General features: G+C 42.7%; 1 protein-coding gene across 2 annotated transcripts in view; it reads left to right on the forward strand.

Annotated features, from left to right (window-relative positions):
• Window positions 1-21,718, forward strand: part of LOC148148752 (uncharacterized) — a 44,523-nt gene extending 22,805 nt beyond the window's left edge. The window contains exons 3-6 of one of the 2 annotated variants that reach the window (XR_015758568.1): window positions 6,995-7,126; window positions 9,463-9,559; window positions 10,716-11,981; window positions 21,547-21,666. Coding sequence is in view for 1 of the 2 variants with exons in the window: in XM_087991768.1 (XP_087847894.1) it covers window positions 6,995-7,126; window positions 9,463-9,559; window positions 10,716-10,834; window positions 21,547-21,611 (413 nt within the window). In the remaining variant the exon portion in view is untranslated. Of the gene's footprint in view, window positions 1-6,994; window positions 7,127-9,462; window positions 9,560-10,715; window positions 11,982-21,546 lie in introns of both variants that reach the window. The other variant, XM_087991768.1, reaches the window with a different exon arrangement.
• The last annotated feature ends 3,837 nt before the right edge of the window (window positions 21,719-25,555 follow it).

The following is a 25,555-nucleotide window of genomic DNA, read 5'->3' on the forward strand; positions in this document are numbered from 1 at the left end:
TTATGTATTGAAGGAAACTTCTCCTATCATTTCCAATATTACTGGCTAGCTTACCTTCATATTTGATCCTTGCCTTCCTTATTTCTCTCTTTGTTATCCTCTGTTTGTTCTTGTAGTCTTCCCAATCTTCTGATTTCCAAGTCCTCTTGGCCACTTTATGGCTCTCTCTTTTTCTTTGATACATTTCCTGACTTCCTTTGTCAGCCATGGCTCTCTAACCTTTCCCCAGATAATCTTTCTTTTCTTTGGGATGAACCTCTGTAACTGTTCAGAAACTCCTGCCATTGTTGCTCTACTGTCTTCCCCACTAGGCTCTGCTTCCAGTCGATTTTCATCAGTTCCTCTCTGCCCACCTCCCTTTTTTTTGATAAGTTGTAAATCCTTGAATGTTGAACTGCCAGCCCTGAACTCCTGCAACCACATCTCTGTGATGCCTACCACATGATAATCATTCACGATGATTTGTGCTGTTAATTCATCTACTTTGTTACGAATACTACGAGCATTTAGATAAAGCGCCTTAGTGCTAATATTCTTATCCTCATGATTTACAACATCTCTCATAATATGTCCTAAGTTATCATTCCTTTTTGCTTCATTCCTAGCCAGCCTTGAACTTAAACCCTGCACACACGCTAACTTGCTGCTTATCTTTCTACTTGACTCCATATCCCTGTTGCTTTCCCTTTCCCTTCCCCCCGACTTGCAAGTTGAAAGTCCTAGTGACCACCCTATTTATCCTTTTTGCCAGAACACAGGTTCCAGATCGGTTCAGGTGAAGACCGTCCCATTGGTACAGATCTCCCTGGTTCTGGATTGGAGGTGCTGGAAAAGCACAGCAGTTCAGGCAGCATTCTGCTGTGCTTTTCCAGCACCTCTAATCCAGAATCTGGTTTCCAGCATCTGCAGTCATTGTTTTTACCTAGAGATCTCCCTGGTTCCAAAACTGATGCCAATGTCCCATGAAATGGAATCCCTCTTTCCTACACCAATCTTTTAGCCACGTGTTTACTTCCCTAATTTTCTTATCCCTATGCCAATTAGCATGTGGCTCAGGCAGTAATCCAGAGGTTATGACCCTTGAGGGCCTGTTCTTCAGTTTCCTTCCTAGTGCTTGATAATCCCCAAACAGGTTCTCCTTCCTAGACTTGCCAATGTTGTTAGTGCCAATGTGGACCACAACAACTGGATCCTCCCCATTCCACTCCAATATCCTTTCAAGCCAGTCAGACATGTCCTGCACCCTGGCACTGGGCAGGCAACACACCATGCAGGACTCCTGATCCGGCTCACAAAGGATACTATCTGTCCCCGTAAGTATAGAATACCCTATGACAACTACTTGTCCCTGATCGTTAACTGAGTTTGATTTACTTAAACTACCGGGTGTGACTGCCTCCTGAAAGAAAGCATCCAGGTAAGTCTCCCTCTCCCGGATATGCCGCAGTGTTTGAAGCTCAGATTCCAGATCATTAACTCTGATCCGGAGTTGTTTCAGGAACCAACACTTGCTGTAGATGTGGTCACAGCCATTCAATGGGGTCAGCCAGCTCCCACTCATACAGCTACAACACATCACCTGTCCAGCCATCTCTACTTATTGAATTAATTTGCACAAATTTATGAGTTAAATAATTTCTAATACTTCTCTATGGTCTTATTCAACTAACCAACTAATAGATTAAAAGTTTATGATCAGACGATATACAAGAAATATAAATTAAAACGCCTTACCTTAGCAACACATGAGAGCCCTTTTTTTTGGTTAGAGGAGGAGGACAGGTCCTCACCCTCAACAACTTCTCCTCCCAATCCTCCCACTTCCTCCAAACCAGAGAGGTAGCCAAGGGCACCTGCATGGGACCCAGTTGTGCCTGCCTGTTTATCGGATATGTGGAACAGTCCATCTTCCGTAGTTACACTGGCTCCTCCCCCCACCTGTTCCTCCGCTACATCAATCACTGTATCGGCGCTGCCTCATGCTCCCACAAGAAGGTTGAACAGTTCATCAACTTTACAAACACCTTCCACCACACCGCAAATTCACATGGTCCATTTCGGAAACCTCCCTTCCCTTCCTGGACCTCTCCATCACCGTTTCCAGCGACTGACTAATCACATACATCTACTACAAGCCCACCGACTCCCACAGCTATGTAGACTACATCTCCTCCCACCTTATCTCCTGTAAAAATGCCATCCCTTATTCCCAATTCCTCTGCCTCCATTGCGTCTGTTCCAAGAATGACCAATTTCACCTCCGAAGGTCCTAGATGGCCTCCTTCTTCTATGACCGCAATTTCCCTTACCATGTGTTTGACAATACCCTCCAGTGCATCTCCTCCATTTCACACACCACTGCCCTTGAACTCCACCCCTCCCATCGCAACAAGCACAGAACCCCTTTGGTCCAGACCTTCCACCCCATCAACTTCTGCATACATCGCATCATCCTCTGCCATTTCCAACACCTACAAACAGACCCCACCACCAAAGATATATATCTCTTCCTATCCCTGTCACTGTTCCGGAGAGACCATCCCCTCTTCAACTCCCTCGTCAGGTCCATGCCCCCCACCCACCCCACTCCTGGCACCTTTCCCTGCCACCGCAGGAAGAGCAAAACCTGCGCCCTCACCTCTGTCCAAGACCCCAAGGGATCCTTCCACATCAGTCAGAAATTTACCTGCACCTCTACCAATGTCATCTACTGCATCTGTTGCATCTGGTGTGGTCTCTTCTACACTGGGGAGACAGGATGCCTTCTTGCGGATCGCTTCAGAGGTCATCTCTAGGACACCCGCACTCACCAACCCCACTGCCCTGTGGCAGAACACTTCAACTCCCCCTCCCACTCTGCCAAGGACATGCAGGTCCTGGGCCTCCTCCACCGCCAAACTGTTACCACCTGACACCTGGAGGAGGAATGCCTCATATTCCGTCTTGGGACCCTGCAACCACACAGGATAAGTGTGGATTTCAACAGCTTCCTCATTTCCCCTCCCTCCACATTATCCCAGTCCCAAGCCTCCAAATCGGCACTGCCCGGCGGACCTGTCCATCACTCCTCCCTCTGAACTATCACCTCCCTCACCTTCATCCACCTATCACTTTCTCAGCTACTTTCCCCCCAACGCCACCCCCGTCCTATTTATCTCTCGGCCCCTGCCCATAAGCCCTATTCCTGATGAAGGGCTTATGCTCGCAATGTCGACTCTCCTGCTCCTCAGATGCTGCCTGACCAGCTATGTTTTTCTCAGCACCGCACTCTTTGACTCTGATCTCCAGCACCTGCAGTCCTCACCTTCTCCCCATAGTTAGATTTATGGATATTGTGTTAATGCATGTCATGTGAAAAGTAGCTGAACATTTGAACTTTGGACATTGAAGTTAAATTCAACAATACGACAGTATTTTTTAGAAATGAAAATGAATCTGTCATTCCTTCTTCCCTCTTGCTGAACTTGGCGAACTCAGCATCTCACCCTAATGAAGTCTTTATAAGACCTTCCCATTCTCTTGAAACTCCCTTTAATTGTTGGGTTCCAAATGGAATAGGGTACACTTATTTAAAGCAAACCTGATCAGATTAAGCACTATCACTGCTGCCTCCATGCTCGCTATCCAAGACTATCAATGCACAACTCCATGGGACACTAGCAAGTGCGTTTTAAAAATATTAACACAGAGTACGATTGTAAATGATAAAGAAGGTCATGCTAACCTCGGGAGGATTGTGATACAACCAGGGGTTTATGACATCTCTCTGGGTTTGAGTTCATTCATTCCTCAGACAGAATCAGCACTTAAAACTTATTGTTGCTGAGAGTCTGCAGGGTTCCTCTTATTGATCTGATGTAGTCTGGGAAAACTAGCGGAACACCCAGGAAAAGGATGGACACTGGTGAAAATTTCAGGGCCACCTCATGGCTTAATTCGCCGCACCCCTCCACCAAATCTACACTTCCTCTTCCCTGAATACTTTTGTATTGCTATCTCATGTGTATCCCTCACTGTACCTCATCCCTCGATATCACCATCCCTTTTGTCCACCCAGCAACTTGATCCGCATACTTGAACCTCTTCACTGGTAGCTCCTCATCAACTCTATCAATTTCTCATCCTCTATCTTTTTCCATTTTGTTTGAATACGCTTTCATGAAGCATTCTACACTGTAGGTGTGTAAATGCAGTTCCTGAGTCTCAAATAGGCCGTTGGCGCACAATGTTTCGGTCTTATTAAAGTAGTGAGGGCAGCCTCCTGCTCTATTTCCAAGATGCTAGGGAATTCTTCTCTTGGCCTTCTTCCTATCCTTCTAATCCATCTTCCATCTGATGATGAAGACTGCTGTCATGAGACAGCACGAGAAGACCAGCTGCCAACAAGCTCTGCTTGATGAGAACTATCTTCTGAGAGAACTCCCCTTTGCCCAAGACACTTATGGTAATCTCGTATTTCCAGGGGAAGGTTATTTCTCTGTGTCAATCAATTGTCCGAGCCCTTTTGGCCAATGTCCACTCATGACCTCAGATGACCATTGTCCCCTTGCCTCCCTTCACCCGTGGGTTATTTCACCATTCTTCCGAAAAACAAACATGCCTTATTTTCAAAAAAGAGACACACTGACATTCGGATGCATTTGACATCAGATAAGTTGTTGACTCCAGTTCAATTGGCAACTTCTATGCTTTTTGTAATGCTTCCCTTTATTTTCGCATGCTAGAATTTTGATAAGTTAATTCCTGCTGTAATAACTTTTAAATGAAATTGCACAGTAAACACGAGGAAATTCTGATTTTAGGGGACCTCCAATATGCAAGCAGAAGTGTTGTACTGGTTAATTTTATTATTTTCATTTCATGTGGCAGCTGTTTTAATTTGCTTAACTTTTATCAAACTATATATATTTTTAAAAATCTCATCAGTCCTTTTCCTCCTTAAATATTCATGCTGACTCCTTCCCCCACACTCTCCTTTGTCACAGATTCATCTGGTGGACATTATATAGATATTGTTCATTTTCCCTTCATCATCAATGAACTTTCTCATTGTTGGGACACTAAATGGTTTCCGAGCCAAAAAGTGAAGTATGAAATTGACACAAAAGCCTATGTTTTTGAAACACTGTTAGACATGACGGCCTATGTGTGGCTCGCAGTGTTGCAGCAGGCTGCCTTTCTATGTATTCAAGGTACTTAATCATTACTCCCCATGTGTTTCTCCTTAAACTGAGCAACCCAATTAACACTTTAACAGGGAGTCTGGATGTGACAATGGAAGATGAACAGCAATTCACAACAAATCTTAGCCTGTCACATTTGTTATAGACTAGGCCCCCTCAAACTTTATTAAGAAGGTAATCTAGACCCTTTAATTTTCCTGTTTTAAAGCTAAATATTAGATGATGCATTCCAGATGCAATTTGATTGATCACACTACTTGATGTTAAGCAAAACACATTATAGTTAACATGCAACAACAAAACCAAATAAAACAAAGAATTGTCTTAGCTATAACTCTATTGGAATGCTTTACAAAATAATAGATACAGCAACTAATACTAATTAACTGTTCTAATATAGTAACATCCCTTGGCAATACAGCCATGGCAAAATGCAGATTCAGGAAACACATTGTCTCACATGCAGTTCTCCAATCTAAGAGGAAAGAACATCGAAAGACAATTCTGAGAAAAAGAGAACTCTAGATTTCAGCTGTAGCAAAGAGAGATATTTTTTGCAAGGTTTGTGAAGGTTTGTAGCTCAGGTTGAGGTTTAGGGTGTAGGTTTGCTCGCTGAGCTGTAGGTTTGTTATCCAGACGTTTCATTACTTGGCTAGGTAACATCATCAGTGGCGACCTCCAAGTCAAGTGAAGCTGTTGTCTCCTGCTTTCTATTTATATGTTTGTCCTGGATGGGATTCCTGGGGTTTGTGGTGATGTTATTTCCTATTCGTTTTCTGAGGGGTTGATAGTTGGTATCTAGATCTATGTGTTTGTTTATGGCATTGTGGTTGTAATGCCAGGCCTCTAGGAATTCTCTGGCATGTCTTTGCTTAGCCTGTCCCAGGATAGATGTGTTGTCCCAGTCGAAATGGTGGTTTGTTTCATCCGTGTGTAGGGCTACGAGGGAGAGAGGGTCGTGTCTTTTTGTGGCTAGCTGGTGTTCATGTATGCTGGTGGCTAACTTTCTTCCTGTTTGTCCTACGTAGTGCTTGTGGCAGTCCTTGCATGGAATTTTGTAGATGATGTTGGTTTTGTCCATGGGTTGTACTGAGTCTTTTTAATTTGTTAGTTTTTGTTTGAGAGTATTGGTGGGTTTGTGTGCTACTAGGATTCCGAGGGGTCTTAGTAGTCTGGCTGTCATTTCTGAGACTTCTTGGATGTATGGTAAGGTGGTTAGGGTTTCTGGCTGTGTTAGGTCTGCTTGTCGTGGTTTGTTCCTGAGGAATCTGCGGACTGTATTTTTTGAGTATCTGTTCTTCTTGAATGCATTGTATACATTAGATTTCAAACCTACAGCTCAGCGAGCAAACCTATACCCAAAAGAGAGATATGGTAGCTTTTCACAAACCCAGCAGTTTCCAAACTCAGCAGACACCCCAGCAACAATTGCTGCTGAAAAAAAGCTAAAAACTCTGGTTTTGTGAGAGGTCAACCTCACCCATTCAGGCTGCCTGTATTGTTCCAACATTTTAAAAAAACCCAAAGGCTCACAACCTGTTTACACTAGTGGTTTTGGTAGACTGCTCATTGGCCTTAAAACCTTTCTTCAAAAATAAAAAACAGGACGAAATAATCTTTTAAAGCCATATCTCTCTTGCTTTTTTCTGTCTCTCCTCTTCATCATCAGTAGTGACCAGTCTTTGTAAAGTGCCTGAATTCTAAGATCAGTACTTCACTGGTTGGTGAGCTTGTATTGAAATCACTGAAGACTGCAAGGACTTACCGCTATCAAATGTATTCTGCATTGTTTACATTTCTGTTTTGTTTAGGATGTAATCCTTATGCCAAAGGTGTTAAAGCATGTGCTGTGGAAGATGTAACCAATAAGACGATTTGTCTGCTTGAAGGATGTTGTTTTAAGGACAAATCTGATGAACAATGTTACCATATGACAATAAATAGTAAGTCAAGTATCAAAGCCATGTCATTTTCTGGTAGCTTCTAATGGTTTGTATTTTGTCAAATATTATCTGTGCAGTTATTTTTGGGTAAGCTACTCAATAGACTACAAGCTGATAATATGTTTCAATATAAACATTGGAGATTAAAAACCGAAAGAACTGTGGATACTGTAAATCAGAAACAAAATCAGAAATTGCTGGAAAAGCTCAGCAGGTCTGGCAGCATCTGTGGAGAGAAATCAGAATTAACGTTTCAATTCCAACGTCCCTTCCTCGTAACAGGAACGGTTGCTCAATCCGAAATGTTAACTCTGATTTCTCTCCGCAGATGTTGCCAGACCAGCTGTGCTTTTCCAGCAATTTCTGTTTTTGGAAATGTTGAAGATACTGACGGTAATGATTGTCATTCACAGCTGTTGCCTTCACTGAGGCACATTAATGTCATTGTTGAATTGTTGACAATTAAATGCCTTTAAATGCTTATAAAGTGCCTTTAATCATGGAGTAATTAAAATCAGGTCAAAGAGGTTAAAATTAGATTACTTACAGTGTGGAAACAGGCCCTTTGGCCCAACAAGTCCACACCGACCCGCCGAAGCACACCCACCCATACCCATTCCCCTACATTTACCCCTGCATCTAACACTACAGGCAATTTAGCGTGGCCAATTCACCTAACCTGCACATTTTTGGACTGTGGGAGGAAACAGGAGCACCCAGAGGAAACCCACGCAGACTCCACACAGGCAGTCGCCTGAGGCAGGAATTGAACCCAGGTCTCTGGCGCTGTGAGGCAGCAATGCTAACCACTGTGCCACCGTGCCGCCCACAGGATGAACACAGCAGTCTCAGAGGGGTGCAGAGCTTGAAGGGGATATAGAGATAGACAGAACTAAGGCCATGAAGAAATTTGAAAACTAGGATTATATGTTACTTCAATTTTTGCATTCAAGCCACCAACCATTTTGCAAATACTATGTGTATTTCACGCAGATAGTCTTTAATTGAGTCATTTTAACATTATTCTCCTTTTAGACCCTACATTATGCTTGCCCTTGCTTCATCTCTCTTCTGTTTTGCTTACTACTCTTCCACTTTGTTTTGTGTGGTTGGCTTCCTTTGAATCTGAGATCCCTCTTTGGTTCTCCTCTCATTCCAATCTAGTTTAAACCCAATTCACCAGCCCAAATAAATCTCCCTGCAGAGTTGTTAGTGCTAGTCCAGGCAATTTGCAAGCTGTCCATCTTCTACTGCTCCCACCGGCTCGAGAACTGGTCCCAAAGACTCAGAAATGTGATGCGCTCCCTCCTATGTCAGTGTTCCTGCCACCTATGCAATCACTCATTCCCCTGTTGAATGTAAATGCCACCGGTTGCCATGGTGGGATTTGATCCCATGTCCCCAGTGATTTAACCGCAGATCTCCACCATCTCATTTTAGATTTATGAACCTTATTTCAGGAATCTCCCTACAAGAACAAACACATGGACAGCTACACTCTCAATCCCTTCATAATATTGAACACCTCTATGAAGTCAGTCCTCAATTTTATGCTTTCTACAGAAAAGACCCTCATCCTGTTCCGGTCGGTAGAACCTCTCCATTTAGGTATCCCTCTTGGAAGGCTGCTTTTTTTTTAAGAGACTTTTTTCCAGTGCCACTTTCCCACTTTAGTAATAGGGAAACCAAAACTACTGCTCCTCAGATGCTGCCTGAACTGCTGTGCTTTTCCAGCACCACTAATCCAGAATCTGGTTTCCAGCATCCGCAGTCATTGTTTTTACCTACATACCATACCCCAGGTGCAGTCTAACCCAGGTGCTTTTCCATCCTGTCATTCTAGAAATGAAAGTCAGTGTTTTTGTTAATATTATTATACTCTTGTTAAATCACATTGTTATTTTTTAAAGATGTAAGATACTATAGCCCCTAAATCACGTTCCTTCTCCACTCCATTTATGTTCTGAATTCCAAAAATGATGGGACCTCATGATTCCTTTTTCCAAATACACCATCTCATGGTGATCGATATTGAAATCCAGGATTAGATATGTGGGATTTGTCTAGCTAAGCCTTGTTTAAGGGAATGGATGAGCTGCATGGGTTTTCAATTGCATGACTGATGTCATCGACATGTATGCATTTTCAGTATCTTTTGAATAAATGGCTCAGTGGGGACCAGCTATTTTGTAAGTTTATTTTTAATAGGATGAATATTTTTGACTGAAGTGCAAGGTACAATTTCAAAGGACACGTTTCTCAGGTTAATGACTGTTGTTCTATTGTCGGGCAACTTTCCTGTAGCTTGTTATGAGTGGCGTTTTTTCAATTCACAGGGACAAAGCAAATATTGAATATTCTTGCACTTGGGTCAATGATACTTGCTTTCATAGCGATATGTCCATTGCTGTTTTGCCTGCTAACAGAAAGAACGTAAGTAAATTGTCTCTTACTTCAGGAAATGTGCAATGTTACATTTTATATATGATCGTATAAATTAGCTGCAGTAGGCCATTCAGCCCCTTGAACCTGTTCTGTCATTTTGTATGATCACCGTTGACCTGATTGTTGCACTTTTCTGCCTACCCCAGTTAACCTTTGACTCGCTAGTTAATGAAGAATCCACATCAACCTTAAAAATATTCACTGCCTCTGCACCAACTTCAAATTGCTTAGTTCTAAGAATAGATTCCTAATTCCCATTCTGATCTTTCCTCTGGGTGTGATACAAAGGGTTGGTGCCCAAGTTGGTAAATATTTGATTTCATTTGATTTATTGTTGTCACATGTACTAAGATACAGTGAAAAGTGTGTGCTGACCAGACAAATCATTATGTAGTTAAGTACCACAGGGTTGCAGAACATGGCAGAATATAGTATTACAGCTTAGAATAGAATAGAATAGAATAGAATAGAATAGAATAGAATAGAATAGAATAGAATATCCTTTATTGCTACAGTAAAGGTGCAGAAAAAGATCAACTCTATGAGAGGTCAGTTCATAAGTCTGATAACAGCAAGGAAGAAGCTGTTCTTGAATCTGTTTTCAAACGTTTGCATCTGTATGTATTGACTATATTGAAGAGCAGCAAGAATCTGAAGCTGAGAAGGGAGCTCAGTCAGCAGCTTACAGTTAAGAGTCTCCAAAGATTGTTCACCTTTCACTTTCTGCTATCCCTTGTTGACTTTATTCATCATAACAATGACTGGATGACAAAAGACTGAGGCCTATCTAATGCATCTTTCACCTTCTAGTTAGTCACATGACATGATACTTGACCTGATGACTATGAGCACACAGAGCACTTGCTAACACCAGTCACCAAAATGGCATCTGACAGAGCTAGGTCTAATGGTGTTCCTCTATACCAATGCTGGCATTTTGGAGGCAAGACACACCCTGTAGTGCTGGAGTATGAGCTCTACATATCATCTGATTTTGTGGGACTCTCTCAGAGCACACATAAATTTCCAAGTGTTATTGCTGAAAGGGATTTGTCTAATTTAAACAGGGTAATAATAATTGCTTGCATTGGGTCTCTGAATGATCAAAACTGAAAGCTTCTTCCTTTGCTTGTTTTTTTTTTAGAAAGCTCAATCCACTTCTCCGCAAAAACCAGGCGGTTGAACAGGCGAAAGAGAAGGACATGAGAGTGGGAACTTATGTTTTGTCTTTGCTTCAAGATCACAAAAAGAAAAGAAAGCAGGGTATTATGCTCATATACCATGTCAATATGCTGTGTGATGTGTAGGCCTAAAATCATGGCCCCAACTTTCATCGGGTTGGGAAGGAGGGGCACGTGTTTGGGATGGATAGTGGTGGAGTCAGTAGGGCTTTCAGCATGAAGAATGAACAAGGGAGAGACTAGAAATTCTGCAGAATGTAACTCCCCCAGAGCCTGTCTACAATCTACAAGGCACAAGTCAGGAGTGTGATGGAATATTCCCCGCTTGCCCTGGATGGGTGCAGCTCCAACAACTCTCAAGAATCTCGACATCATCCAGGATAAAGCAGACTGCTTCATTGACACCACATCCACAAACATCACTGACACTCAGTAGCAGCTGTGTGCATCATCAACAAGATGCACTACAGAATTTCACCAAAGATCCTCAGACAGCATCTTCCAAATTCACAACCACTATCATCTAGAAAGTCAAGGGGAGCAGATATATGGGAAAACCACCACCAGTAGGTTCTTCGGTCAAGCCACTCACCATTCTGACTTGGAAATACATCACTGCTCCTTCAGTGTCACTGGGTCAAAATCCTGGAATTGCCTCCCTAAGGGCATTGTGGGTCAACCCACAGCACATGGACTGCAGTGGTTCAAGACAGCAGCTCAATAACCACCTTCTCAAGGACAACTAGAGATGGCCAATAAATTCTGGACCCAACCAGCGACACCCACATCTCCTAAATGAATAAAATTGGAATTAAGTCACAGGATTATAAATAATCTGGGACAGGGCCCTCTCACTACTGAAATGTAGAGGAATGACACCAGGGCCATCAGTCAGGAGCTGGGTTGTGGAGTCAGTGGCCTTAAGGGAATGAGAAAGCTCTTTACTGTGATCTCAGCATTGACTAAAGATATTGATTATTGACAAAGAGCCTGAAGGGAGAGTTGACATTAAGGTTCGGAAAATTCATCGGCATCCAACCACAGAACTCAAGAAAAAATACTGTTTTCTCCTCCCACCCCCGCAACATTATCCATTAAAGTTTATTTGATGAAACTTACCTTGTCCATTTCTGATTCGGAGCTTCCTACTGTTGCCTTGTCTGATAAGTTTCAATCTGAGAGGCCTCCTATGCTTTGTCCCAAAGATGAGCTGTCAGTGTTGAGTGAAGGTGAGTTATCACTGCAAGTGAATGAGGAAACTAGAGACTTGGCCTCATTTTATCTCCAACACACCAACTACTCTTTATGGCTGAAGGGTATAGGTTAAAATCAGACCTGTGAATCTAGGAAACGGATACTTATTAATGGGACTGGCAAAACCTTTAACATAGATAAACGTATGAGCAGGCCAGCTTGAATTATTTATGGAACAATATAGTGTCAAATGACTCACCAATACACATGTACACAGATGAAAAGCACCCAGGTACAAATTAAATAAGACACAGCTATTAATTTGGGTAGAGAAGGAATGGAGTAACAATTGGAATTAAGGTCAAAGCTGAGTTCAAAGCCATGCTATGTTGGGTTAATTAACCAAACTAAATTCACTAAATAAAGAACTTACATTGACATTTTGCCTTCAAAGTCCTCATGGTGTTGCAAAACCCTTTACAGTAAAAATTATTTTAGTTCTTATTTTTGTTTTCTGGTTTCTTCATAATCTCAATCTCTCCTAATCATTGTATTCTGCTCTAACCCTCTGTGTTTCTTTAACTTTGGTCTTCTGTACTCCCAGTTTTCATGGCTGCATCATAGCTGGCCAATCCCTTGTACATCTTAGGTCCTGACCTTTCAAATTTCCTCCCTAAACCTCTGCCACAGGATTCATATCCTCTAGTGTTTTGAAGAATGAGAGGTGATGTCATTGAAGTTTACAAACATCTTCCAGGGAATAACAGGGTGGTTCTAGATTGGATGTTTCCCTTGGCCACTGAGTCTCAAACCAGGGAGCATACTCTCAGGGCTGGTTATTCAAGACTAAGAAGACATAGCAAGTTTTGAGAAGATTTGTAGCTCGGTTGAGGCTTTGGGTGTAGGTTTGCTCGCTGAACTTGTAGGTTCATTCCCAGACGTTTCATTACCTTACTAGGTAACATCTTCAGTGGGCCTCATGCAAAACAATGCTGAAAATTCCTGCTTTCTATTTATATGTTTGGGTTTCTTTGGGTTGGTGATGTCATTTCCTGTGGTGATGTTATTTCCTGTGGTGAAGTCACTTCCTGTTCCTTTCCTCAGGGGGTGGTAGATGGGACTAATTCAATGTGTTTGTTGATAGAGTTCTGGTTGGAATGCCATGCTTCTAGGAATTATCATGCGTGTCTTTGTTTGGCTTGTCCTAGGATGGATGTGTTGTCCCAGTCGAAGTGGTGTCCTTCCTCATCCATATGTGAGGATACTAGTGAGAGAGGGACATGTCTTTTTGTGGCTAGTTGGTGTTCATGTATCCTGGTGGCTAGTTTTCTGCCTGTTTGTCCAATGTAGTGTTTGTTACATCCTTGCATGGTATTTTGTAAATGACATTAGTTTTGCTCGTTGTCTGTATAGGGTCTTTCAAATTAATTAGCTGCTGTTTTAGTGTGTTGGTGGGTTTGTGGGCTACCATGATGCCAAGGGGTCTGAGTAGTCTGGCAGTCATTTCCGAGATGTCTTTGATGTAGGGGAGAGTGGCTAGGGTGTCTGGATGTGTTCTGTCTGCTTGTTTGGGTTTGTTGCTGAGAAATCGGCAGACTGTGTTCATTGGCTACCCATTCTTTTTGAATGCAGAGTATAGGTGATTTTCCTCTACTCTGTGTAGTTCCTCTGTGCTGCAGTGTGTGTTGGCTCATTGAAATAATGTTCTGATGCAGCTTTGTTTGTGGATATTGGGATGATAGTTCAATATTTGTTCTGTTTTTCTGTAGATGCTGGTTTGAAGTTGCCCATTGGCTGTTCGCTCTACTGTGACATCTAGGAATGGCAGTTAGTTGTTGTTTTCCTCCTCTTTAGTGAATTTTATGCCAGTAAGGGTATTATTGATGGTCTTGAAGGTTTCCTCTAACTTGTTTCATTCAGTGATGACAAAGGTGTCATCCACGTAGCTGACCCAGAGTTTGGGTTGGATGGTTGGCAGAGCTGTTTGCTCAAGTCTCTGCACTACTGTCTCTGCTAAGAACCTGATATCAGAAATCCCATGGGTGTTCCATGGGAAACGGATGCCATCCGACAATGTGCCACCTTCTACTATGTGTTTTAGTCTTTTGTGTAGCTTTTTAGCCAGTCTGTAAGTTGATGTTCCAGGTTGTGAGATATAGGTTTAAGGGGGGCTCCTGGTTTGTGAATTTTGGGTAATCCGCAGAAGCATGGTGTGTTGGATCCGTCTGGTTTCATTTTTTGGAAGTCGGTCTTATTTATTTGTGCAGATTTCTGAAGTTTTTTGAGTAGGGCTGTGATTTGGTTCTCTAATTGTGGGGTCGTGTCTATCGCCACTTGTTGGTAAGTGTTGGTATCTGCAAGTAGTGTGTTTGCTTTTTCAACATAGTCTCTTCGATTTAGAATGACTGTCAAGCGTCTTTTGTCTGCAGGTAGGATAACATTGTTTTTATCTTTTATTAGTCTTTCCAGTGCTTTCCATTCTAGTGTATTGAGTGTGTTTCGTTCCTTTCTTCTGCTTAATGTTGGTGCGACTACCTGTCTGATGGTTTGTTGGGTTTCTTCTGTGAGTTGGTTGTCTTTTACTGTTGTTTCTAATGTTGCTAAGAAAGCTTTCTTGTCCACATCCTGGCAGTTGTAATTTAATCCTCTTACTAAGACGGCTTTTTCAGTGTCTGTTAAGTGTCGGTCAGATAAGTTTTTTATCCATGCTTCTGTGTTGTTATTGTTGTTACTTTGTGTAAGTTTGTCTAGTTTTTTCTGCAGGTCTAGTTTTTTTCATTTTCTGTGTCTGTTGCTGTCTAATATCTGTGGCTTGTTGAACTGTGTCTGTCCATTCATGGTCTGTTGCATGACTGAGTAGTGATTTTTTTGTGCAAAGTTTCCCAGAGTGTATTTACGGAGTCTGTTATGGTCATCATTAATACTTCTCTAAGCATTCTGCGGCTGTTTTGCTCTGCTATTCCTATGGCTAGTGGGGTGTTAAGGGAAGGTTTGTATTGAAGACATTTAGGTAGTACCTGTTTCCTTAGGCATTTGTTCAGGAAGGACAGCTGTCGGTTGGCATTAGTTTCCCATTTTCGGGCCAGTTTTAGCATATTGCACCCATAGGTCTTAGCCAGTTTTGAGAAGACACTAAGATAGAAGAGGATGAAATAATGGTCTCCTTTGATGTAACAGCCCTGTTTACTTCAATCAACATTAACCTGGCTAAGGAAACAGACAAACCAATGGAACACCCATGGGATTTCCGATATCAGGGTTCTTAGCAGAGGCAGTAATGCAGAGACTTGAACAAATAGCTCTGCCAACCATCCAACCCAAACTCTGGGTCAGCTACGTGGATGACACTACGAAACAAGTTAGAGGAAACCTTCAAGACCATCAATAATACCCTTACTGGCATAAAATTCACTAAAGAGGAGGAAAACAACACCAAACTACCATTCCTAGATGTCACAGTAGAGCGAACAGCCAATGGGGAGCTTCAAACCAGCATCTACAGAACAAAAACACATACGGACCAAATATTGAACTACAGAAGCAATCATCCCAACACCCACAAACGAAGCTGCATCAGAACATTATTTCAACGAGCCAACACACACTGCAGCATAGAGGAACTACGCAGAGCAGACGAAAATCACCTATACCGTGTATTCAAAAAGAATGGGTAGCCAATGAACACAGTCCGCTGATTTCTCAGCAACAAACCCAAACAAGCAGACAAAACATGTCCAGAAACCCTAGCCACTCTCCCCTACATCAAAGACATCTCGGAAATGACTGCCAGACTTGGCATCATGGCAGCCCACAAACCCATCAACACACTAAAACAGCAGCTAATGAACTTGAATAACCCTATAGAGACAATGAGCAAAACTAATGTCATTTACAAAATACCATGCAAGGACTGTAACAAACACTACATTGGACAAACAGGCAGAAAACTAGCCACCAGGATGCATGTACACTAACTACCCACAAAAAAGACATGTTCCCCTCTCACTAGTATCCTCACATATGGATGAGGAAGGACACCACTTCGATTGGGATAACACATCCATCCTAGGACAAGCCAAACAAAGCCATGCATGAGAATTCCAAGAAGCATGGCATTCCAACCACAACGCTATCTACAAACACATCGAGTTAGAGCCCATCTATCACCCCCTGAGAAAAGGAACAGGAAGTAACTTCACCACAGGAAATAACATCACCACAGGAAATGACATCACCAACCCAAAGAAAACCAAACATAAATAGAAAGCAGGAATTTTCAGCGATGCTTTGCATGAGACCTACTGAAGATGTTGCCTAGTAAGGTAATGAAATGTCTGGAAATGAACCTCCATGCTCAGCGAGCAAACCTATATCCAAAACTAAGAAGACATTTATTTTTCGAAGGGTGGAGAGTCTTTAGAACTTACTGCCTCAAAGAGCTGTCGAAGCTCAGTCATTGCACGTGTTCATTCCTAAAATAGATAGATTCGTGGATATTAATGACACCAAAGATGTTGAGGAAACATGCAGTTGAGATAGATCATCAAGCATGACCTAATTGAATAGCAAAGCAGATTTCATAGGCCAAAAAGTCTGATCCTGTTCCTGGTTCCTCCATCCCCTCAATTCTTTATTTCTCTTTCCTCCCTTTAAGATTATCCTTGAAATCTAATTCTTCATTCATGATTTTGTTCACCTGCCTTTGTAACTCTTCATTTAATTTGGTGTCAACTTTTATTTGATGACACTCCCTCCAGTGAAACAGCTCAGATTGTATTACCCCATCAAAGATATAAATTGTTCTTTCTACTTTGAGACTGGAAGTAAAATTTAGCCCATTTAGGGCTTTTCAAATGATGATTTCTTTTCTCATTAGAGTAACTGGCTGCAAATCTGTAATCCTACTGACAAAAGAAGAGAAACATTTGTCACAGTATGACTTTCTTAATTCTCATTATAATGCCTCAGTGAATTCATCAAAGTAAATGTTTAGGGTTTGTGCTTCAAATTGGAGTGAAGACACAACTGTTAATCCTTTTTTGCTCCTCAGCTGTAGTGCTTCATAAAGATATTTCAACAGGGTGAAACTGATTCCTGAGAAAGGACTTCACATAAATACCATGGTTTCTCAATGTTTCAAAATTGTGTTGAATGCTACTTGGGATTTGAAATTTTTGAAATAGTGATGTTTGGAACAATAGACATTACAGATTTCTATGTGGCATGATTCACAATAATAACAGTATTTTAGAAGGGACAATTGAGGACTGTACTCTACATTTGTCTCCCTAGATGTACCTTTCAAAGTAGAGTTAACTGGCAGGTGTTTCTATGTCTTGAAATGAGAACACTGAGGTGTGATGTGATAGAGTCCTTTAAGATTGTGGAAGGACTTGATAGGGTAGGATACAGAAGATGCATTCTCCAGTGAGTGAGACTAGAACTAAGGGCTGCAAGTATAAGGAAGTAAATCCAAGAGAAATTCTGAAGGAAGTTTTTTAAACAAACAGTGGTTAGAATGTTGAAATTAACCAGTTCTAGTTAAGGCAGATAGCATGGACACATTTAAGGTGAAGCTTAATTAATTTGAAATGAAAAGGAGTGGAAGAACATATGCATACAGGGAGGTGAGAAAGGGTCAGAGGAACAGGATCAAAATATTATTTTATACAATCATAGTTATACAGCATGGAAACAGACCCTTCGGTTCAACCAGTCCATGCCAACCATAATATCAAACTAAAATAGTCCCACCTGCCTGCACTTGGCCCATACCCCTCCACACATTTCTTATTCATTTATTATCCAAATATCTTTTAAAAACTATAACTGTACCTGCATCTGGAAGTTCATTCCACACATCAACCACTCTCTGTGTAACAAAGTTGTCCCTCATGTCTTTTTTAAATCTTTCTCCTCTCACCTTAAAAATATGCTCCCTGGTCTTGAAATCCCCTACTCGAAGGAAAAGATACTTGCCATTCATCTTATCTACAGCCCTCATTATTTTATTAATCTTTATATAAGGTCACCCCTCAATCTCATACACTCCAGTGGAAAATGTCTCAGCCTGTCCAGCCTCTCTCTCTAAGTCAAACCCTCCACTCCTGGCAACATCCTGGTGAATCTTTTCTGAAACAGAAGTTGCTGGAAAAGCTCAACAGGTCTGGCAGTTTCTGTGACGTGAAATCAGAGTTCTGAGGAAGGGTCACCAGACCCAAACTGTTAACTTTGATTGTTCTTCACAGAAGCTTCCAGACCTGCTGTGCTTTTCCAGCAACTTCTGTTTTTGTTTCTGATTTACAGCATCTGCAGTTTGTTTGATTTTTAAGTCTTATCTGAGCCCTCTCCAGGTCAATAATATCCTTCGTATAACAGGGTAACCAGAACTGGACACCCTACTTCAGAAGAGGCCTCATCAATATCTGATACAACCTCAACATTACTTTCCAGCTCCTGTACTCAAATGTCTGAGCAATGAAGGCAAGCATACTAAAAGCCTTCTTAACCACCCGTATGATGCAAACTTCAAAAGATTATGCACCTGAACCCTGAGGTGTCTCTATTATACACCACTACCCAAGGCTGTATTTTTTATTGTAGAAGTCATACTGTTGTTTATTTTACCAAAATGCAATACCTTACATTTATCCAAGTTAAACTCCATCTGCCATTCCTCAGTCCATTAACCCAATTGATCAAGATCTCTTTGTACTCTTTGATAACCTTCTTCACTATCCACTATACCAACAATTTTAGTGTCATCTGCAAATTTAGTAACCATGTATCCTATATTCTCATGTAAATCATTCTTTAGATTTTTTTGAAGGCTGCTTTTTGAGTTTCAGAAGCTCCATTTTTTGTCTCATTAACTCTATCATTCGGTGATTCAGTCACTTAGTATCAATGCTCTCTGTGTTTTGTTGATATATGGGGCATTAGTCCTCACACTGAAACAGAATTGGAAGAATTCATCAATATCCTCAAAATTTATCACCACTCCACAAAACCTAAAGCCACAACACACAAGAAAACCATTAATTTCTTCAACACAATAGTTGTCAAATTGGCACAAGACAATTGGTAGAGCTGGCAACATTAATTCATTAAAAGAAATTGACACACACATCTCTATACAAGAAACTTAAACACCCTAAACACATTTTTCACTAATTGGTGACACATCGGTCTCTCATTCAGTCACTGCTCCGCAAGTAATTTACAACATGTGAGTAGGTGACAAATGCAAATAAACATGAAATAAAATAGTTCACTATTACATTATCGACTTGACACACAGTTCATTGCAGCCTTAATCTAGAGATTCCACATTCATTTGCAAGGAAATTGTTACCTCAGCGACTTTAGGTTTACCTGGTTCCAAGTTAATTGAATATTCCGATGTTGCAAAGGTTACAATTGCTGTATCCCTTTTGTAGCCTCTGTCTTCTCTATGCAGATCCCCTTCTCTCTCATAGCTCCTCGTCTTGGAAGTCCTTCACTCACCTTTGCATCTTCTGCCCCTTTGCTGTTCCTCATTTCTGTTGCAGCCCCTCAATGCCCCTTGCAGCCACATTCCTCCATCAGTCTAACATCCTTGTCAACTCCAGCCTGGAAATAGTGCTCCATCTACTCACGGTCATCTCATCAATTCCCCTTCCCTATAGTGCCACTTGCTCTAGCCATGCTTCCTCCAATCTCTCCCCCCAGCTCCCTCCAACCCCAGAGCTTCACCCTCTGCCACTTGCACATTTTTCTGTGCTCCTCCAATCACAGGTTCCTTTTCTTGGGGGGGTTGGAGGTGGGGGTGGGGGGCATGTGGGGAATGAGGAGAATCTGCTCCATGATTTCAATTATATTAGATTAGATTCCCTACAGTGTGGAAACAGGCCCTTCAGCCCAACAAGTCCACATTGACCCTTCGAAGAGGAACCCACCCAGACCCATTTCCCTCTGACTAATGCACCTAACACTATGGGTAATTTAGCATGGCCAATTCATCTGACCTGCATATCTTTGGACTGTGGGAGGAAACTGGAGCACCCGGAGGAGATCCACGCAGACATGGGAGAACATGCAAACTCCACACAGATAGTTGTCCAAGGCAGGAATCGAACCTGGTGCTGTGAGGCAGCAGTGCTAACCACTGAGCCACTGTGCCGCCCTAATTTGTTGCCCATATTTTGAATATTCCCAGGCATTTTGGCAACTTTCAAGGGAAGATTTGTCCGCTGCTTTTGCTTATCATAAATGCTGCAGAGAAAGCTTTTAGGAACAAAAACTCAGTAGGTCTGGAAGCATCTGTGGAGAGAAAGCAGAGTTAACATTTTGTTTCCAATGACCCTTCTTCAATGACCCTTGTTCTGAATAAGGATCCCTGGAACTGAAACATTAACTTTGCTTCCTCTCCATCAATGCTACCAGACTTGCTGAGTTTCTGCAGCAATTTTCTGTTTTTGATTCCGATTTCCAGCATCGGCAGTTTTTTTTTGTTTAGAGTAGGCTTTCAGTTTTGTTCTCAACATGGTCAATTGTTTTACACTTTCTCCGTTGGTACTAGATCTTAGTTTTAATACAGAGATCAGACTGTTCACAATATTCCAAATGTGACGTAGCTAAGGTTGTATACCAGTTACTGGGTCAAGAACTTTCCCTACCAGAAAGTAACAAAAGTGTGTTAACATAGCAGAGGGAGGAATTTAGTCTGAGAATGTTAAACAAACATGTGTGAACAAAGCCCATCACAATTTTGGCCTTTTAATTTGTGATTACATACCAACTCTGAGCTGTGTGTATTCTAAGCAAATGCAGAAAATGCTGGAGAAGCTCGGCAGGTGTGTGGACAGAGAAACAGAGTTAACCTTTTGTTACAACTTCTTCAGAATTAAAAGGTGTTTGTAAAATGTTACTTTAAGACTTTTAATTGAAGTGGAGGAGTCAGTTGGTATAGAGGTTCAGTGCAAAATGCAATGGGAGTGTTGTTGGTGGTGAAAGAGAAAGAGAGATACAAACTGGGTGTTAGATTAAGGTATCTCTGTAGTTGTTGCTAATGTTCAAATGCAACAATAAGAGATTGTGTTTTCCTGTGTGGTGTCGTGATCATATAATAGTACTTTGCTGTGTGGCAAATCTGAGTCAAAGCAACGGGCATTCTTTCTGTTTTGGGTGGCACAGTGCTGCCTCACAGCACCAGGGACCCGGGTTCAATTCTAGCCTCGGGTGACTGTCTGTATGAAGTTTGCATTTTCTCCCTGTGTCTGCTTGGTTTCCTCTGGGTGCTCCAGTTGACCCCCACAGTCCAAAGATGTGCAGGTTAGGTGAATTGGCCGTGCTAAATTGCCCACAGTGTTCAGGGATGTGTAGGTTAGGTGCATAAGTCAGGGGCAAAGTGGAGTAATAGGGTAGGGGAATAGGTCTGGGTGGGTTACTCTTCGGAGGGTCAGTGTGGACCTGTTGGCCCAGAGGGCCTGTTTCCACACTGTGGGAATTCTATGAATAACATTTAGAGAATCATACCAATATTTTTAAATGTAACTTATATGGTAAATATACAAATGAGACTTATTGAAGCAACAATTTGATATTTTTTATTATTCCTAGAGAGAAACTCTTCCACCAAGACTGAAGTCCCTTCAGCGGATTTGGCTTATGGATCATCTTCCTGAAAGAGATTGAAGAAAAGCCTTGCTAATTTTGCAAATGTATATTTAACTTGAGAGTTTACCATTATTTTATTGGAAATACAATGTAGGATAAAATAAAACAGTTTGAATTTTTGAATGATCTAACTTCTATTGTGAAGAACTCTCAGGAATAAGCCATCCAGACCCAGTTCATTCAGGCTCTTTCTCAAATACAACGGAACTTTAAGTTAAAGGCACAATATAAATGCACACGGTTTGTTGTTTTGCTTTGCAAATTTGTGGAATATATCCCTGGGTGACCTGGAAGATTCCAGTCTGGAATGATAAAGCAGGAGGACATCATTCATCCCACTGTATCTACTGTCGTGTCTCTGAACTAGTCAAATTAATCTCACTCTTTTACTCTTTTTCAATTGCTTTGCAAATTCCTCCTTGATAAGTATTCATCCACAAAAAAAAATTCAACAGCACCAGGATATATTCCCCTCAAAAAAAGACAATATTTATTGTTGATATAATGTGGAGTTGGGAAAAGCACAACAGGTCACAGAGGAGCAGGAGAGTCCATGTTTCAGACAGGATCTGCCCTCAAGAGGCGGTAGTGCATTTCCTCCTTGAACTGTTGTAGTCCCTAGCCTATAGGGACATGCGCAGAGCTATTAGAGAGTGAGTTCCAGGATTTTCACCCAGTGACAGTGAAGGAGCAGCAGTTTAGTCCGAGGTCTGGATGGTGTGTGGTCTGGAGGAGCACTTGCAATGGTGGGGATGTTCCTATGTATCTGCTGCCCTTATCATTCAAAGTGTGGATTTGGAAGGAATGCTGTTGAAGGTATAATGGTGATTTGCATCTTGTAAGTAGTCCACACTACTACCACTATTCATCAGTGAATGAATGTTGAAGTTAGTGCATGAGGTGCCAATCACGTGGGCTGGCTTGCCTTGGATGGTGTCAATCCTCTTGTATACATTGAACCTGCAGTCATCCAGGCAAGTGGGGAGTATTCCATCACACTCCTGACTTGTGCCTTGCAGATGGTGGAGAGGCTCTTGAGAGTCAACAGGTAAGTTACTCAACACTACATGCCCAGCCTAGGGTTTAGAGATTTGGGGACAAGAGGAGCAGATTGAAAAGATGTGTTCAAGTCGAGGATCAACCATCATCGTATTGAAAGGCAGAGCTGACTTGATGGGCTGAATGGTCTATATCTGCTCTTAATTCTTCCATCATGCATTCCCAATTATCCAGCTATTTTTATCAATCACTTCTTCTTATTTACAGGCATGATGGTTAAGAACAAGAATGGAGCGCGGATGAAGGTGTTAAACTGGGGGAAGGCCAACTTTACTGAACTAGGCAAGAATTGGAGAATGTGGAATGGAAACGGCTGTGTGAGGGGTAAATCCACATCAGATAAGTAGGAGTCTTTTAAAGACCAGTTGATTAGAGTGTAGGCTAGAAAAATGTGGTGCTAGAAAAACACAGCAGGCCAGGTAGCATCCGAGGAGCAGGAGAATCGACGTTTCGGGCATAAACCCTTCTTCAGGAATAGGGCTGGTGTGCCAAGCGGGCTGAGATAAAAGGTAGGGGGGAGGTGCACTGGGAATACAATAGGTGGAAGGAGGTGAGGGTGAGGGTGATAGGCCGGAGAGGGGGTGGGGGCGGAGAGGTCGGGAAGAAGATTGCAGGTCAAGAGGGCGGTGCTGAATCCGGGGGTTGGGACTGAGATAAGGTGGGGGGAGGGGAAATGAGGAAGCTGGAGAAATCTACATTCATCCCGTGTGGTTGGAGGATTCCTAGGTGGAAGATGAGGTGCTCTTCCTCCAAGCGTCGTGTGGCCAGGGTCTGGAAATGTAGGAGGCCAAGGACCTGCATGTCCTTGGCGGAGTGGGAGGGGGAGTTAAAGTGTTCAGCCACGGGGTGGTTGGGTTGGTTGGTGCAGGTGTCCCAGAGGTGTTCCCTGAAACGTTCTGCAAGTAGGTGGCCTGTCTCCCTAATGTAGAGGAGACCACATCGGGTGCAGCAGATACAGTAAATGATGTGTGTGGAGGTGCAGGTGAATTTACGATGGATATAGAAGGATCCATTGGGGCCTTGGGGGGAGGTGCGGGCACAAATTTTGCACTTCTTGCGGTTGCAGGGGAAGGTGCCGGGAGTGGAGGTTGGGTTGGTGGGGGGTGTGGATCTGACGAGGGAGTCGCGGAGGGAGTGGTCTCTCCGGAACGCTGTTAGGGGTGGGGAGGGAAATATATCCCTGGTGGTGGGGTCTGTTTGGAGGTGGCGGAAATGACGGAGGATGATATGCTGTATCTGGAGGTTGGTGGGGTGGAAGGTGAGAAGTGCAAAACATACGCCCACACCTCCCCCCTCACCTCCCTCCAAGACCCCAATGGATCCTTCCATGTTCGTCGCTAATTCACCTGCACCTCCACACACATCATTTACTGTATCCGCTGCACCCGATGTGGTCTCCTCTACATTGGGGAGACAGGCCGCCTACTTGCAGAACGTTTCAGGGAACACCTCTGGGACACCCGCACCAACCAACCCAACCGTCCCGTGGCTGAACATTTTAACTCCCCCTCCCACTCCACCAAGGACATGCAGGTCCTTGGCCTCCTCCATCGCCAGACCCTGGCCACATGACGCCTGGAGGAAGAGCGCCTCATCTTCCGCCTAGGAACCCTCCAACCACACAGGATGAATGTAGATTTCTCCAGCTTCCTCATTTCCCCTCCCCCCACCTTATCTCAGTCCCAATCCCCGGATTCAGCACCGCCTTCTTGACCTGCAATCTTCTTCGCGACCTCTCCGTCCCCACCCCTTTCCGGCCTATCACCCTCACCCTCACTTCCTTCCACTGTAATATTCCCAGCGCCCCTCCCCCCTACTTTTTATCTCAGCCCGCTTGGCACACCAGCCCCATTCCTGAAGAAGGGCTTATTCCCGAAACGTCGATTCTCTTGCTCCCCGGATGCTGCCTGGCCTGCTGCGTTTTTCCAGCACCACATTTTTCAACTCTGGTCTCCAGCATCTGCAGTCCTCACTTTCTCCTAAAGTGCAGGATAGGCCTGGACCTGTGAAAATGAAGGGCAGGAATGGCAAGATTCAGAAATGATCTACTTAGTTAATAAAAGGAAGCATACCTAAGGGCTAGGCAATGAAAAACAAAGTCCTTGAAGAATACAGTGAAAGTAAGAAGGAGCTCAAACAGGTAGTGAGGAGGACTAAAAGGGCGATGAAATGTCTTTGATCAACAAAGTTATGGAGAATCCCAAGGCATTTTATACATATGTTAGGAGCAAGAGGATAGCTCGGGAAAGCGTAGGTCGACTCAAGGATAAAGGAGAGAGGTTATGTGTGGAACCAGAAGAAATGGATGAGATCCTTAATAAGTACTTTATATTGGTATCCACCAAAGAGAGGAATGTGAGGGATGTTAAGGATGGGAAGGGTGTGTGAATACTCTTCGGCATGTCAACATAATGAAGGAGGAAGTGTTGGGTGTCATGAAATGTATGAAGGTAGACAGGTCCCCAGACCTAGACAGGATCTAGCCTAAGAATACAGGCCCAGATGGGATCTATCCCAAGATAATGTGGGTGGCAAGGGAGGAAATAGTTGGGGCTTTAACAGATACCTTTGCATCCTGTTTGGCCTCAAGCGAGGTTCCAGAGGACTGGAAAATGGCTAATGTTGCTCCTTTGTTTCAGAAGAGAAACAGAGATAACTAATTTAATTACAGGCCCATGACCCTGATGTCAGTGGTGGGAAAGCTGTTGGAGAATTTACTGAGACACAAGATTTATTCATATTGTATTAGATTAGATTCCCTACAGTGTGGAAACTGGCCCTTCAGCCCAACCAGTTCACACTGACCCTCCAAAGAGTAACCCACCCAGACCCATTTTCCTCTGACTAATGCATCAAATACTATGGACAATTTCGCATGGCCAATTCACCTGAC

Source organism: Chiloscyllium plagiosum, unplaced genomic scaffold (genome assembly GCF_037043375.1).
Source record: "Chiloscyllium plagiosum isolate Xiang-an unplaced genomic scaffold, Cpla_swu_hap1 HiC_scaffold_11, whole genome shotgun sequence".
Classification (NCBI taxonomy): domain Eukaryota; kingdom Metazoa; phylum Chordata; class Chondrichthyes; order Orectolobiformes; family Hemiscylliidae; genus Chiloscyllium; species Chiloscyllium plagiosum.